At 40.5% G+C, this 18,064-nt stretch overlaps 1 protein-coding gene across 3 annotated transcripts in view; it reads left to right on the forward strand.

The window, feature by feature from the left end:
- The window catches only part of ZNF484 (zinc finger protein 484), a 162,728-nt gene that overhangs the window by 121,485 nt on the left and 23,179 nt on the right, over positions 1-18,064 (forward strand). For all 3 annotated transcript variants that reach the window (XM_023738598.1, XM_012557818.2, XM_023738599.1), the window contains 2 exons: positions 7,350-7,476; positions 7,769-7,867. In XM_023738598.1, the coding sequence (XP_023594366.1) occupies positions 7,350-7,476; positions 7,769-7,867 (226 nt within the window). The remainder of the gene's footprint in view (positions 1-7,349; positions 7,477-7,768; positions 7,868-18,064) is intronic.

Below are 18,064 nucleotides of genomic sequence, written 5' to 3' on the forward strand. Positions count from 1 at the left end.
AGGGAACCCAAGGTTGAGTAAGGACAGTGTTGATGTGTAGTGAGGTTGTTAACCATTGTCATAGGGCAACATGTGTACTGTTTAATGAGAACCTATTTTGTTCTGTAAACCTTCATCTAAAGTGAGAATAGCAACACAACTGAAAGAGCATAGTCGATGTCATTGAACTGTCCATGTAGAAATTTTTGAGATGATGTGTCTTTGGCTATGTATATTTTCACCAAAAAAAAAAAAAAAAGGTCGAGAAGGGAGAGGGTTGACATGTTGTGGGGTTGTTAACCAGTGTCATAAAACAATATGTGTACTACTGTTTAATGAGAAAGTATTTGTTCTGTAAACCTTCACCTGAAGTACAATTTAAAAAAAATGGCAAAATTATGGCATAATATGTATTTGCTGCCTAATATTAAGCAAAAATATGAGGAAATACATATAAATTTTAACCCAAAGAGAATCAGGTTCTTCTCTTAATTTTGACAAGTTCATGTAATTTATAATATATTACATAAACTTTTTAAGCACTTTTCCTTTACAGATTTATTTTTGTAGATTTCTATGAAGTTTATTAGAAGTTTATTATAGGTCACCGAGAAACAATACTTAAGTTATTTAACCAAAAATCTTAAAGGTAAAACCTTAGCTTTTTTTTTTAACCATGCAGCTTGGTTTTCGACTCAGGAATATTATTCTAATGAGAGGCCAAACTTTGCCTTCGAGGTGGATTACACAAAGAATAAAATTAACCCTTCAACCCAGTAATCAAAGAAAATTTTGTTATTTTAACAGCAAGAAACACAATTCTTTGTTTTATATGGTGTTTAACATTAAAGCTCCTTAAAATCTCATAAATTAAACCATTAAACTTTAGCCAGACAGACAAAACTTTTCACCATATCAAATAAATTTCTTTTAAATAAATTTCTCAAATGTTGTGTTTGTTGCCTATGTCTTATAGACCATCCCTTTACGTGGCAAAAATGAACACACTCACTAGCAGACGCAGATAAATATATATATATAACACGGTTTTTCTTGGACAAAGAAAAAACTGAGATTTTAAGACAACCTTACAAAAAACACCAACTGTCGACCATAGCCTCCAAGCTGATACAAGACAGAAACTCAGACACAATACTTTAGACCAGAAACAATATCTCAGAACAAAACAAGACAGAAAAAACACATAAACTCACCTGTCTGTAAGGCCAGCTGAAAGAACAGTCTTATACAATACCACACAAAACAAGAATATGGGGAACCTAGTTTCTTAAAGGATATGTAGCAATTTTTGGTAAGATCGACTCAATTCAAGGGGAAATAAAGGTTCTAGATAAAACTTAGTGCTTCAGATGGAGGAATATTAGACCTTTTGACAAAACCTGAGCATCAAACAGAAGTTCTCCAAAGAGAAAAGACACAAATGGGAGCTCGTTTTCCCAAAGTAGACAGGGGAAAGAAAAAAAAAAAAAAAGATTGGAATTCATTTTCACAAGGTGATAACTGAAATTCCAAAGTACTTCTAGTATATTCAGCTTACAGTGTTTTTAAGTATGAACCCCAAACCAGCATCCTGGGGTGGGGGGCTTGATCGGGGGAAGAAATAAAGGCTTATTTATCAAAGACGTTAAGCTCTAAGGTTCAAGCTTTTGGTTTCCTTCTTTTTGAACTTAATTCATTCTACTGGTTAGAAACCTAGTCTCTTATTTTAGACTTTAAATATGCTAGCTCCTCCAACTGGAAAGTACTTTAAGGTAGCTACCGATAATTTTAGTTTTCACATTGTGTATCTTTATTGAGAAATTGTATCATAAAACAGGTCAGGAGCTACCATCTCCCCCTGTGAATTTCATAAAACAGATCAAGAGCTGCCACCTCCCCCAGTGAATTGGCATCACCTGTTTTCTTGAAGATTGGGTGATTACACCCCAATGTGTAGTTACAAAATTTTAGAATTTGAAAGCAAATAATTATTTTTGGTTTCTCACAGGAAAAAAATCTGTTAAAAAGACTCTGAAATCCTTTGTAACAACTTTTATCAAGCCAATTTGTGCACCAAAATCCAGGTCATCATAAAGAGACAAACAGAAACAAAAGTAAAAATACAAGAGCCAACAACAACACAAAAGAACCCCAGGAGCTAAAAGACATTTCATCAGGAGTGTAAGAAGAATACTTCCCACTGATTTTAGTTTATTTTAGATTCCTTTGCTTTTAATTTTTGGAGCCCTGCTGGCACAGTGGTTAAGCATTTGGCTGCTAACCAAAAGGTCAGCAGTTCGAATCCACTAGCCACTCTTTGAAACCCTGTGGGGCAGTTTTACTCTGTCCTGTAGAGTCACTATGAGTTGGAATGTACTGGACAGCAACAGTCTTTTTTTTTTGCTTCTAATTTACATCTTAGAAAGACTAATCTGGCCAATTCAGAAGTTCCTCATTTAGAGCATTGTAACCAATCCTTTTCTTCTGTTAAATCATGCCATTTTTCTAAGTACCAAGCTAAATTAGGCCCAGAATTCTTTAGCATATAGGCAGCGGGTGTGCCAGATGGTGGGCCGTCAGTTTTACTTTTCTCTTGGTTATTTCCCACTTTAAATTTGGAAAGGGGGAAAGAAAGTGGTTTCAAAACAGCAATATTTTCCAGATTTTCTCTGAGTCACAAAAAGAAACCTAATAAGGAACACCACGGAGTTTGGACAGTGTTTTGCCTGGACCAATGTGTACCTTTGTTGCGCGAGAGTTTGCAGGTAGCAGGCAGCCTAATGCTCTAGCTTGTCTCATGACCATCTTATCCTGTCAAAGGAGTCTTAAGTGCTTGTGATGAGCACTGACGACTGCCCTAATGGCTTTTACTGATCAACCCATGCCCAAATTTTGTGGCTTATAGTGACCCAGAGCTCTTTGAAAATAGAATTACATCTTTAATGTTTCAAACACCCGAATTCCAACTCCAAACTGCAGTTCATCAAAAGAGTCGCTACATATCACTCTTAACCAATCAAGCAAAAATCTAAGAAATTCTCCTTAATCAGAATAACTGGTTTTCAAACAGTATGCCAAACAAAACTTAAGAAAACGTGAGAAAGAGAACAAAAAAAGAAAAAGCAAAGGCTCATTTTCCGAGAGCACTTACCCTGTAGATGTCGAAGGGACATGGAGTGAGAACACGTGGGATCCAAAAGACAGGACTTCTCTTTGCCAGCTTCTGCTCTGCAGTTCAGGTCTCCTCAAGGTTGACTTGACTCGTTGCTTCAGAAAATAACTGCCGCAACTACTCCATTTAGTTTTTCTAGGGTAAAATCACCACAAAGTTACAGTAAAGCAAGAAGAAAGATTTTATTCAGCATATGTTCCAAGAGGCAACGTGGAAAACAGACAAGCATGCTCCTACAGCCATGTCTGCCTGAGTCTGAGGAATGTTATAGAATCATCAGTATATATTGACATTACAAATGTTATTAACAACTTCACATTTTCACAGATTGCCTAAAAATTGATAAATTGATTGACTAAAAACTGCTAAATGATTCTACATTTTGAATTGTCTTTCTTAATAATCGTTGGTACAAATTTCAGTAATGACAGGAGGACCTTCATTGATCCAACAAATCTTAGTATTTACTACATGCTAATAGAAAAAGGGAGCCATGATGGCATAGTGCTTGAGAGCTTGGCTGCTAACCAAAAGGTTAGCAGTTCAAATCCACCAGCTGCTCCTTGGAAACCCTATGGGGGCAGTTCTACGCTGTCCTACAGGGTTGCTATGAGTCAGAATCAACTCAACAGCAAGGGGTACAGGTTTTAATAGAAAAAGATAAGAGTGAAAATACGTGAGTCTTGTGCTGTATCTAAGGATTCGTCTGTGTGAAAGGTTTCCTAAAATATGTTTTCCAAGATTGTCCTAGCTATTGCTTTTTACCTCAGGGCCCAGTTGATGTGTCCTTGTGGGTCCAGCTCCAGCCTGGTCACATTTTTTATACTCAAGGGAATAATGGCTCCAATTTTACCTCCTAAATCGCATGTCATTTCATAGAAGTGAGAACATACAATATATATTTTTTGTGATTGACTTATTTCATTCAACATAATGCCCTCCAGGATCATCCAGGTTCCAAGATGTTTCAGGAACTCATTTTTCATTATCGTTGAGTAGTATTTCATTGTATGTATGTACCACTTTTTATTTATCCATTAATTCATTGATAGGCACGTAGATTGTTTCCATCTTTTTGCTATTGTGAATAGTGCTGCAAAGTACATAGGTGTTCATGTGTCCGTGTCGCTTCTATTAGATCCCTGTGGTATATACCTAGGAGTGGAATTGCTGGGTCATATGGCAGCTCTACCTCTACTTTTTTGAGAAACTACCAGACTGTTTTCCACAATGGCTGTACCATTTTGCATTTCTACCAGCAATAGATGAGGGTTCCAATGTCTCCACATCCCCTCCAACACTTGCTATTTTTCTGTTTTTGTTTTTAATCTGAGCCATGCTAAGTCTTCAATCAGGACTTCAGACCACAGCTAGCTAGTCCGTTAGGGGGAGGTGATAAATTTCCTCAGGGTGGGTACAGGCCAGGTCAGAAAGACTCAACCACATAATACTTCATGATCACCTTGTGGTATTGGCCGACCTCATAGAAGAGGGACTGGAATTTGTATTACATAATGAGTCCCCCAATAAAAACTCTGCACACTGAATCTCCATGATCTTCCTGGTTGGCAAAAACATTTGCTCCCGGGGGGTAGCACAGCTCTTTTTGGGACATGGAAGCTGTATGTTAGGAACCCTCCCAGACCTTGCCCTATGCATCTCTTCTTTATGCTGATCCTGCTTTGTATCCTTTATAATAAAACAGTAATCATAAGTATAGCACTTCCCATGAGTTCGTGAGTTGTGCCAGCAAATTATCAAACCTGAGGTGGTAGTGGGAATCAGCAGGTCAGAAGTGAGGGAGACTGGGAACCCCTGAACTTGCAGCTAGTATTCTGAGAGTGGTAGAAGGGGCTCCCAAATTTGTAGCCAGCAGTTCAGAAGCAAGAGAAGTCCCGGAGGCTGTCAGGCTTACAATTGGCAGCTGAAGTCTTCAGCCAACTTGACTGGCAGTTTGAAGGACACTGTGCTTTTAACTTGTGAGATCTGACCTAGCTCTGGGTGGCTAGAGCCAGAGACAGAAGTGCTGTATGGGCAGCTGTTGTCAGAATTGGTAGAATTTATTTGGTATTTATCCACTCAGATACATAAGGTTTTTGTTGGCTAATTTTCTGAAGTAAATCATCAGGCTTTTCTTCCTAGTCTGTCTTAGTCTGGAAACTCCATTGAAACCTGTCTACCATTGGTGACTCTACTGGTATTTGAAATACTAGTGGCATAGCTTCCAGCATCATAGCAACATGAAAGCCACCACAGTATGACAAGATGACAGATGGGTATTGGATATTCTAGATTCAAATCCCTTATCAGATAAATGGTTTGCAAAATTTTCTCTAATTCTCTGGGTTGTTTTTTCATTTTCTTGATGATTTCCTTTTAAGTGCATAAATTGATAATTTTGATGAAATCCAGTTTGTCTATTTTTCCCCCTGTGGTTGATTGTACTTTTTGCATCATATCCAGAAAACAGTTGCCAAATCTAAGGTCACAAAGATTTACCACTTTTAGCTAAAATTAAAGTTTTGGTTAACCTGAGAACATTTAGGTCTTTGATCCATTTTGAGTTAATTTTTGTATACGGTGTAAGGTAGGACTCCAACTTCATTTTTTTGCATGTGGATATCCAGTTGTCCCAGCACCATTTATTGAAAACATCATTCTTTTCCTTTTAAATTGTTTTGATACCCTTGTTTCAGTACAGTGAATTACTATTATATGGCCCTTCTAGCCATGGTCTTGTAACTTCCATGAAATAATTGGTGGGACTATGCAGATAAGGTATTTGTGGCCCATCAAGGGAATTAGACAGTTTTCTAATGCAAATAAGGTTCATGGAACACTTGCAGGGGTGGAACTATGCAAATAAGGTGCATGGAACCCTTGTAGGGGATTGGTCAGTTTTGCCATCCCACTAGGCTTAATAGGAGCCAATCCCAGAGGCTGAAGGGGGACCGCACTACCATCAAGAAGAAGATCCAGGAGCAGAGTGCATCCTTTGGACTCAGGGTCCCTGCGCTAAGAACCCAGGAGACAGAACTGTAACACTGAAGATAGCAGCAACACAGGACTGGCAGACTAGGCTCACCGACCTACAGAGCAAGAGAGCTGAGTGCCTTCAGCAGGGGGCTTCCTGGTGAAATGGGGTACCTCTGGCACTTATCTCAGAGCTAAGGACCTTTGTAACACTTGCCCGAGCAGGGCAGAGGTCAGGCGCAAGTGGGGGCAGATGCCAGGCTGGAGCGGAGGCAAGAGGCCAGGCCGAGAATGCAGAGACCAGGCCGAGAGGAAGGCCCAGCGGCAGTAGCTGAGAAGAAGCTGTCCAGATTGAAGAATTGTATCCTGAGTTGATCCTGTTATCTCCAAATTGATCCTGATCCCGAATTGTAACCTGTTACTTTCCTAATAAACCCCATAATCGTGAGTATGATCTGTGACTTCTGTGTGGCCATTGCAATGAATTATCGAACCCAGCAGAGAAGTAGAGAGCGACATGAGAGGACAGCTGGTGTCAGAACTGGTATAAAAGTTGGAGAGTGGAGGTATGTCAGACCTCCACCTCATAGGAATCAGCTTTGGACTGATGCTGATGGTGATTCTCTCTCTTCCCCCATAAGTTAGGGGAGGTCTGATGTCCCACCATTTTCACACTTGTCAAAAATTAACCATAAATGTGAGAGTTTATTTCTGAATTCTCAATTATATTCCATTGATCTGTGTCTGTGTTTCTGCCAGTAACACACTGTCTTGAAAACAGAGCCTATCTTAATTGTCCTTTTAAAGGAAGAATTGACTGACTCAGTGAATTAGTGGGTGCAATATGAATGGCAGAATATTTTTTTCTTTTTTAAGTGATCTTTTCTGAAATACGACAAATATACAAAAGAATGCACAAAACATATGTATGCACCTTGTTGAATTTTCACAACTCATTCCTGTATAATCAGCACACAGAGTAAAAAAACTAAAAAACAGAACACTATTGCACCACAAAAGGGATGGCAAGATATTTTTCATGAGATTTATTTTTTCCTTCATAATGTAAAAAATGGGTGTTTAGTCGTATATGTCAAAAATTATTAAAAATATGCTATATGCTTGTATGCTATATGTCAAAAATTATTAAAAATAAATTCCTAAATATCTTGTTCCCACCCCCTAATCCTGATCCATCACATTGAATAGGAATGTGTTTTTACAGGGATCAGTGTCATTCAAGGATGTAACTGTAGACTTCACCAGGGAAGAATGGCAACAATTGGATCTTGCTCAGAAAAGCTTGTACAGGGATGTGATGCTGGAAAACTACTTCAACTTGGTCTCAGTGGGTAAGCACAGCTTTGCTGGGTATAATTTTAAGGCTGTACCTAATCGATTGTTTTGTTTTTTCCTCAATGGAATTTCTGCAATCTATGCGATTTCTGAGGTATGTGGGACTTCAAAAGACTGCAGGACATCTGAAGTTGTGAAATGGTTTTGTCCTTATTTTGTCCCATATTCTTAAATAATCTCTTTAGGGTATTACAAATATAACTGTTCCTCATCAACTTTTCTGAAAATTAAATGAAATATTTCATTGTATGGCCTCTGAAACCAAGCTCTCTCATTTCCTGTTAATAGGGTATCAGATTTCCAAGCCAGAAGTTATCTTCAACTTGGAGCAAGGAGAAGAGCCATATATGTTAGATGATGGTGAAATCTCAAGGAGGAGCTGTCAAGGTAAGTAGGGAACCAAGAGACAGTGTGACTAAAATGCAGTTGTACTGGGAGAGGCTAATAACGTTGAAGTGCTATTAATATAACTTTTCTTTGCATTCTAAACTTGTAGAACTGCTTGAATAAAGTTGATATTGGTCCCTCAGATATCTGAATGCCATTCCCACTTAAGGACTTTCCATATCAGTTTGTCTTCTTCTTTGCTTGACGTTTTTAGGAGGGGATGTGTCACAATTACTGGTAGTTTGGGTGATAACTTTCCATATCAGTTTGTCTTCTTCTTTGCTTGACTTTTTTAGGAGGGGATGTGCTACAATTACTGGTAGTTTGGGCGATAACCCACTCTACATCATCTAGGATCCTGCTTTCTTGCTTTTTCTCCCTTTCTCTAGTATTTTATTCTTTCTACCATCACCAAAGTCTTAGCTCCTTTTCTTATACATTCAGATATTCATAGATATGCCTTCTTTCAAAATTACTGGAATCATACTCATACTGGTTCCTTTTCATTTTCTTTCTTTTCTCTTAGTACTTCCGAATTGTCTAGAGGTGGCCTGTTATATAGTCTCCCAAACTTCCATCTCTCCATTACTCTCCTCCAACTGTTGACTTTGAGGGTTCTATTACCTACATTTGGGGACAGCTTTTTGCTGAATTTGACATTTTCTTCCTACTTGTCTAATGCAACAGTATTGACTTGGTCTTTCTAATTTATTTATTTTGACATTTTTAAAAAAAGCTTTTGTACCTCATGCACAAAAGATAGCTTTCAGTTTCTAGCACAATATCATCATGTGTTTAAGGCCCTTTCTTATTTTATTTATTTATTCCTCTTTATCACCACTCACTATACCCATTTTTATCATTCCAGTAGGCAACTGCTCTAATGTATGTGACATGTTTGCTATCTGTCTTTGAATTTGTGGGGTATTTTGTAAAATCTAAACTGTTGGTATTTTTAATTCATAGAAGTAGTACTGAGTTATATATCCTATTCAGTTTTTTTTTTCATTCAGTGCTAAATTGGTTCACGTTGCAGTATGTTTGTCTAGTTCATTGCTTTTAACTGCTGCATAACATTCCATAGTGTGAATATATATCACATCTTACTTGTCCAGCATCCCAGCTACTTACAAACAGTGCTGCAATAAATTTCTTCATGAATTATTTTCTAGATTGGCTATATTATTCTATAACCCTTTCAACATTCCACAAAGATATTGGTTTCCCCACATCCGTATCAAGACCTAGAATTATCCAAATTTTTAATAATTTGGCTAACATGATGGGTTTTAATTACTAATTATTATTTTGATTTGTATTTTCTAATAATAAAATATTTTGAACATTGTGATGGTTAAGATTATGTGTCAACTTGGGCTAGGCCATGATTCTCAGTGGTTTGACAGATATTGTGTAATCATCTTCCATTTCGTGATCTGATGTGAGCAGCCGATCCGTTGAAAAGCCAATCAGTTGAAAGCCAATCAGTTTCCTTGTGGGTGTGGCCTGCATTCAATATATATGGATGTTCTGGCAAAGCTCTTGCCGGATCCTCTGTCAGACTCGTCATGCTCTGAATCTTAGTTCCTGGGATGTGAGCCAGCAGCCTTCCACCTGACCTGCAGATCTTGGGATTTGCCAGCCCCTGGAACTCCGTAAGCCAGCAGCCTTCCACCTGATCAGCTGATTTTGGGTTCGTCAGCCCCTGCAACCACATGAATCAGGAAAAGCCTCTAGCCTGATGCCTGACCTGTGGATTTGGGACTTGCCAGCCTCCACAACCGTGTGAGCCATTTCCTTGAAAGAAATCTCTATGTATTTATACATATATATGCATTACTGGTTTTGTTCCACTAGAGAACTCAGACTAAGACATGGTACCAGGAGTGGTTCTAGAGGAACAAAATCTTAAGGATGAGTTTTCTGAACTGGTTCGCAAGTCTGGCGAGGCTTAAATACACTGATGATTCTAATTCCAGTAAGGAAGAGGGCACAGCTAAGTCATGGCATGAGGTGGCAGTAGAAATACATAAAATATCACCAACATTGGATCAAATGTTTGGGAAACAAGGCTCTGGGTGACTGTGTATTTGACACCTTTTAGCATTTCTGTCAAACTGAGAAATACAAGGAGGCTGGTTGGCTGATCTTGCTTTCGCTAGACAAAGTGGTAAAGGAAAGAGATGACCTCAGGGCTTCAGAGTCACAACTCAGACACTGCATGAAAGACCTGAAAGTTGCCACTTGTGCCCTGAAAAAAAAGCCTCGTTTTTTATAGTAAGAGTTGATATTGCCAAAAACCAATCCCAGAGTCTTATCATAAGAGTGGCTGAATTACAACACCAATTATATTCCCAATCTTGAATAGTGTCTGAAGTTGAAGTAAGGGCATTGATTGGAAAAGAATGGGATTCTGAAACTTGGGATATATGGGCAGATAATCAGGAAACTGGGGACACTGAGCCCCTAAATTCCTTTAAATCACTCCTAACAACAGAACAAGCCCTCTCACTCCCATCTGAAGAGATTATTCTCTTTGTCTGCTAAGCCACCCTCCCCAGTAAAACCATATCCCTTCCATCCCCACCTGATGAGATTAACCCAGCTGTGTCTGAAGAGCCTTTGTCTGAGATATCATCTAGGGAGGTATCTGGGGCATTGCCTGGGGCATCACCTGAGGCAGATGCCTTACAAGACATTGCTGAATGCCCCAAGGCCCCACTCCGACTACCCATTTTTGCTTGTAGACCTATAACTAGACTTAGATCCCAGCAAACCCTAAGAGGTAAAGTATAAAGTGTGAGGTATGCTACACTCCAAAAGAACTGCTTGAGTTTTCTAATATATATAAACAGAAACCTGGGGAATATGTGTGGGAATGGCTATTAAAGGTGTGGGATAATGGTGCAAATAACATAAAGATGGATCAGTCTGAGTTTATTGCTATGGGCCCACTAAGCACGGATTGTTCATTCAGCGTTTCGGCTTGAGAGGTTAGAAAAGGATCTAAGAGTTTATTTGGTTGATTTACTGAAACATGGATGAAGGGTGGCCTACACTAAATCAGTTGAAATGGCAGGTGTTCCTTGGTATACTGTAGAAAAAGGCATCCAAAGGCTTAGGGATAGTGGCATGTTAGCGTGAAATATCAAGTTGCACCCACAGACCAATCCATGGAGTGCCCAGAGAACATACCTCCACCACAGTGGTAAGGAACAAATTTGTGAAGGGAGTGTCCGAATTCTTGAAGACTACTGTGATTGGTATTGTATGTAAATCAGATTTAACGGTGGGAACTGCCCTAACTGAATTAAGATGCCTAACTACAGTGGGGAAGCTCTGGTGGTGTAGTGGTTAAGAGTTCAGCTGCTAACAGGTCGGCAGTTCAAATCCTCCAGGCGCTCCTCAGAAACCTTATGGGGCAGTTCTACTCTGTCCTATAGGGTTGCTATGAGTCAGTATCGACTCGATGGCAATGGGTTTCTTTTTTTTTAACTACAGTGGGGCTGATCGGACCTGGTGGTGGTAGGGGTCAAGGCGGCACTTAATCACCAAAGACAAGGTGGGCATGGTTACCGTGATGGACAGCGGAGTCCAAGCAGTAATCAGAATAGCCTGACTAGTATGGACTTACAGTGTTGGCTACATTGTCCTGGTGTCTCTAGGAGTAAAATAGTGTGAAATCTACTAAATATTTACTTGATCTGTACAAGCGGAAGAATTCTAAGTCAAGTGAATGGCAGTCTAACTCTAATCACCAGAATAGAGAGTCACAGCCCCTCAATCAATTCTCAGACTTGAACCAGTTTACAGACCCACAACCGCTTGAATTAAGGGGAGAATAGGTCCCATTGAGGAAGGACTCCACTACACTGTCAAAAATTTATACTGTTAATCTTTCTCCCAGCCTTCCCAAAGGGGTCTCTGGCCTTTTATGAGAGCAACTATTCATTGGGGAAAATGAAATAATCAGACTTTTTGGGGATTACTGGACACTGGCTCTGAACTGACACCAATTCCAGGAGACCCAAAATGCCACTGTGGCCCACCAGCCACAGTGGCGCCATATGGCGGCCAGGTTATTAATGCAGTCTTAGCTCATGTACATCTCACATTGGTCCAGTGGGTCCCCGAATCCATTCTGTAGTTCCAGAATGCATTAAGTGGAATAGACATACTCTGCAACTGGCAGAATCCCCACATTGGATTTCTGACATACAGAGTAAGAGCTATTATGGTAGGAAAAGCCAAGTGGAAGCCATTAGAACTGCTCCTACCTAGGAAAATAGTAAACCAAAAGCAATACTGCATTCCTGGAGGGATTGCAGAGATTACTACCACCATCAAGGACTTGAAGGATGCAGGGGTGGTGATTCCCACCACGTCCCCATTCATCTTACCTATTTGACCTGTGCAAAAAAAGATGGATACTGGAGAATGACAGTGGATTACTGAAAACTTAACCAGGTGGTGACTTCAGTTGCAGCTGCCATTCCAGATGTGGTTTCATTGCTTGAGCAATAAATACATTTCCTAGTACCTGGTATGCAGCTATTGATCTGGCTAATGCCTTTTTCTCTGTACCTGTTTCAAAGGACCGTCATAAGCAGTTTGCCTTTAGCTGGCAAGGCTAGCAATACCCCTTCACTGTCCTACCTCAGGGGTATATCAACTCTCCATCCCTATGTCATAATTTAGTCTGCAGGGAGCTTGATCGCCTTTCCCTTCCACAACACGTCACACTGGTCCATTACATTGATGATATTATGCTGATTGGACCTAGTAAGGAAGAAATATCAATGACTGTAGACCTGTTGGTAAGACAAACACCTCATCATGTAAGTTGTATTAGAATCTGACTTCATTTTTGATATTTGGCTGCTGACATCTTCTAAGCCTTGTCCCTTCTTCTACTTCTGCCCCACATGTGGGCAAGCTGAAAAGAAAGCCTGGGTGCACCATCACTTAGCATGGTTTGAAGTTCTGACACATAATAAATTTGACACCAACTATGAGGATAATAATTGACATAAATCAGAATCTCCACTTTTTACTTCTCTGTTATACTTTTGCTCAAATCTGACCTCAAGCTGCCCATGTAGTGTTATCTAAATATAGGTTCTGCCTGGTGCAGCGTTGGGTCAATGAAAGTACACCAAGGTGAGGAAGTAGAAGGGCATTTATTGCAGGTGTGCAGGCAAGGAGCAAGGAGTGTATATCTCCAATCAAGCTCCCCAAAGGGAGGAAGAACCTTTTATACTGCCCCTCACAAGGAAGTACATACAAACATCATGGACTACATAGGTTATCATGGCATGCAGGTGCCAGTAAGACAAATTGCTTTTTTTTTCCCTAGTGTGTACAGAAAATGGCAGATAAGCTCCACTTGGGGGTGGGGATCTTAATATTCAATTAGGTCTTAATGAGGCTTAGGTTACTTTAGGACAATTTTGAGGCTAGTAAACAAATTTTGGCTGATTTAAGGCAGAAGTGAGTTACAGGCAGTGCTCAGGGTCTTGATAGTAGACAAGTGGAGCAGGTCTTGCTTGATAGTGGCTGAGCAGCTGCTGGCTGTGCTCACTATCAATTCCTCCTTCTCTTAGAGGATATGATGATAAGCCATATTCCCTTGGTTGCAGAGAGCACCTTCTAAATTGGGCAGTGGCTTCTTGACATAGAGGATTATATTAAACATAAGTTTTAACCTCAGGCTTGAGGAACTGATGCTAAGATAGGCAGAAGGGTATGCCCTGAAAACAAAAACATACAGTTAGTCTTACTGCAAAAAAAAGAAAGAAAGAAAATGAGACCAAAAAGGTTTTTGAGCCATTCAAGGTTAGGAAGCCATGACGTTAACCAGTTAAATAGTTCTTTGGAGTCATCTGTAGCAATGTGTAGCCTTGTTGCCTTTGTTGTAGCTTCTGTAGATATAGTTCTACCTTGCTGGAGGTGTTTATCCAAACACAGCACGAGGTGGTTAATAACTTTACAGATGCCACCTTGTTGAGCTAAAATAAAATCAAGAGTTATGCAGCTGTCTAGGACTACTTTAGTTAGGGAGTTATGGGACTTTTGTTGGGCCTGAATGGCCATAACCATATCTCAGATGATTCCTTCCATGGTTACTGACATATTTCTGACTCAGCTCTCAAGTTGTGCAGTTCCCATTGTTCAAATGAGAGATCTGAGGAAAGAGTAACCTTCTCCTGAGCACTCACTGATTCGGTAAAATTGGCCAGACTCACCACAATCTTCTCCCCACAGACTGAGGCCTCTTTTTTGTCGGTGGTAGCTGGTCAGGTCCAAACTAGTGGTCCAGTGTATGCTGTCATTATACAAATAGATATCAAAAGATACACCAAGGTGTCCCAGTGTACATTGTCCAGTCATTTTGTAGCCATCTAAACATTGAATTGCCCAGGCATAGGGTTCAGGAGTTGGGTTTGCAGTTAGGAATTCTGGATGCCTTGTACCTCTGCACAGAAATATGTAGCCTGAAGGGGTGCAAAGTGTACCTGCTCCTGTGTCATTATTTGGAAAGGGAATGGCCTAGTTCATTTGATTAAGCCACAGCTCACTCAGTTGCACACAGATAACAAACCCCAGCTAGCGGGAGCATATAACTTGCTGTACATAAGTGGTCTGGGTTTGGAATTTGTCTTCGAGTCTGTTTTGCAGGTCCCATTTACAAGCTGTTGGATAAACCAGGAATTACGTGGGGGTTTGGTCATCCAGTCAGTGCAGTTGCCAAATTTCCACTCTCCATTCTCATAATGGGAGCAATTTCTTTTTGCCATTTCGATGTTATTTACTTCGGAGGGTTGGGTTAGGTTAAAACAAGGTGCCCAGGGTCCAGGGTGCCACAGCCCGACATGTATAGCTCACTTGAAGGTTACTGTACAGTTGATGGTGGCATGAGGAACTAGGCTATAGTTGTACACTGGAACTGCTAGTGGGTCAGAATTTTCACAGGTTGATTTTGGCATTGGGTGGCAAATCCAACATTTAGTCACATTGGTTGCAGTTGCTACTGATCAGACTAATTTGACAAAAGCATTTCTCTGCCAAGACCATGTGAGGGACAGAGTTAGGAGAAGAATGAAGGTGAAGTACCACAGCTTCATATTTGCATGAAACAGAGTCTAGCTTAAGAGACCCGCTATCTTAAACAAGTGAAATATGAACAGAAAGGCAAATATCACAGTTGACAGAATAAAAACATTGAAAATTAAACTTATACTCTATGGGCTGAAAACTCAGAGTCTCTTAAATAAATACTTCAGGTCTTGTAATGGCTCACATTTCCAGTTGTCCTGAAGAGTTGTGATGGTAGAGTCAGGGTCTAGGGCAGGAGCCGCTTTCAGCCAGCTGTAGTGAATCCAAGGTTTGACTCCTTTCAGTATGACTGCTGTATGGGTGATGAGAAGCACCTTGAAGGGTCCTTTCCACTTGGGCTGGAGTGGCTCGTCTTCTCAGGTGCACAGCAGGACCCAATCTCTAGGTTGAAGTGCATGGACTGTCACCTCAAGAGGGTGTTCTTGTCTGGCAAGGGTGTATCTGTGGAGAGAATAAAGGACAGCAGACAAAGAATGAAAATACTCTTGTACAGTGTTTTACCTAATACAATTAAATGGTCACCATCAGCCCATGATTTTTCAGGAGGGGCTTCCCATTGACTAGCTCAAAAGGGTTTAATTTGAGGTTGCTTCTGGGACCTGCCCTAACCCTAAGCAAGGCTGTAGGGAGAGCCTGTATCCATGTTAATTTTGCTTCTTGACACACCTTTGGTATGTGTCTTTTAAGCATCTGGTTCATTCTTTCAACCTTTCCACTGTATTGTGGTCTCGAGGCTGCATGTAGTCACATTTGACGTCCAGGAAACGTGTGACCTTTTGGGGTTCAGCTACAAAGTGACGTCCATTGTCACTTCCTATGGAAGCAGGTAATCCAAACATAAAATGTTTGGCTACTTCTTTAGCTTTTTCAGTTCTACATGGGAAGGCTTCACCCCAGCTGGAAAGGTATCTACAAAGACTAAAAGATACTTGTGGTTTCCAATGGTGTGAGGCATTTCAGTAAAATCTAATTGCTGATCTTCTCCCAGGTTTGGGCCTTGTACTGTACTCCAGGGAATGAGGGAGGATGATGAGTTTTTGCATTGGTTTTTTCATACAGATGGGACACCTTTTGATAACTTTGTTTATGGTGGAATGAACTTTAGTGCTTAATATATGCTGTCTTACCCATTCATACATACTTTCATGTCCATAGTGGGAGGATGCATGAGCTTTTTTCAAAATGGGGTACAGCATCTATTTGGGAACTAGAACCTTTCCTTGTGGAGTACATTTCCAGCTTTCTACATCTTGAGTGGCTCCCCACTCTTCAGCCCGTTTGAGGCCTTCTTCTGAATACCCTTGGTCTTCTTCTTTTGGAATCTCCGTCTGGGGTATCAAAGGGGCCACAATGGCAGATTGTCATGGTGTTTTGGCCACTACTTTTGTGGCTTCATCAGCTCTCTGGTTTCCTTTAATAACATCTGTATTTCCTTTATGGTGTCCTCGACAATGGATGACTGCTACTTTTCTTGGTAACCAGATGGCTTCCAGTACCTGCAGGATTTCTGTTGCATATTTAATTTCCTGTCCTGCAGTATTGAGGATGCCCCTTTCTTTCCAAGGGCTCCACGAGCATGCAAAATTCCAAAAACATACTTTGAGTCCGTGTGAACATTCCCTGTTTTACCTTTTGATAATCAGAGAGCCCTTTACCATGGTTATGAGCTTAGCCTTTTGAGCTGAAGTTCCTGGTGGAAGTGGTTCAGCTTCAAGGGTTTCCCAGAGTATCACTATAGCATATCTAGTGTATCTTGTTCCATTATCCATGAAACTACTTCCATCTGTAAAGATCTCAAGGTCAGGGTTTTGGAGAGGCTCATCATTCAAATCAGGTCTGCTGGAATAAACTTCATCTATTATTTGAATGCAGTTGTGTCCCAAACCAGGGGTGGTTTGTGAAGGCAACAGTGTACCTGGATTTAAGGTGGTTGTTTCTTTTAAAGTTACATCTAGGTTGTCTAATAGGGCAGCTTGGCACTGAGCCATCTGCCCTGCTGTCATCCAGTGAGCTTCTTTTTGTTCTAGTATTGTCAAGACCAAATGAGGAATAAACATGGTGGTTTGTTGCCCGAAACATAGCTTTTCTGCCTCCTTTAAAATCAACACTGTAGCTACCACAGCTTGTAGACAGGCAGGCCACCCCATAGTGGTCATGTCTAGAACCTTGGAAAAATAAGCAATAGATTGTCACCAGTCCCCCAACTTTTGGGTTAGGACGCCTGTGGCTATACTCTGACTCTCATGCATGAACAGTTAAAAGGATTTTGCTAGATTAGGGAGCCCCATGGCTGGGGCCAATATGAGTTTTTATTTAATTGTCTGGAAAGCCTGTTGTTCTTCATCAGCCAAAATAAAAGGATCTGAATCTTCTCCTTCAGTTACCTTATATAAAGGTTTGGCTAATAGTCCAAAGTTGGGAATTCAGATTTTGCAAAAATCTGCCATTCCTAGGAATCCTCAGAGTTGCCTCTGGGACCAGGGAGGCAAGATTGCACAAATGGCTTCTTTTCTCTCTGGGAGCAATTCTCTGTTTCCCTGAGAGAGCAGGAAACCCGGGAAGATAACTTTGGCTTGGGAAATCTGGGCCTTAGGTCTGGATACTTTGTACCTAGCCTGGCCCAGAAAGTTAAGAGTAGTGATAGTGTTTGAATTTGATTCTTCCTTGCTTGCTTTGAGCAAGTCATCCACATAGTGAAGCAGAACTCCATTTTGAGGGTTAACTGTCTTAAGTCCTTATCCAGAGTGATACCAAACAATGTGGGGCTGTTTTTGAACCCCTGTGAGTACAGTCCAGCAGGATTGTTGTTTATTGCCACTGTCAGTGTCCTCCCACTCAAAAACAAACAGTTCTTGGCTTTCAGACTCTAACGGTAAACAAAGGAAGCCATCTTTTAAGTCTAGAACAGTAAACCAGGTAAAATCTCCTGGAAGAATGCCTAGCAAAGTATATGGATTTGGTACTACAGGACGGACTGTGTCTTAGTTATTTAGTGCTGCTATAACAGAAATACCACAAGTGGATGGCTTTAACAAACAGAAATTTATTCTCTCACAGTCTAGGAGGCTAGAAGTCCAAATT

The sequence above is a fragment of the Trichechus manatus genome, unplaced genomic scaffold, assembly GCF_000243295.1.
Source record: "Trichechus manatus latirostris isolate Lorelei unplaced genomic scaffold, TriManLat1.0 scaffold00120, whole genome shotgun sequence".
NCBI lineage: Eukaryota > Metazoa > Chordata > Mammalia > Sirenia > Trichechidae > Trichechus > Trichechus manatus.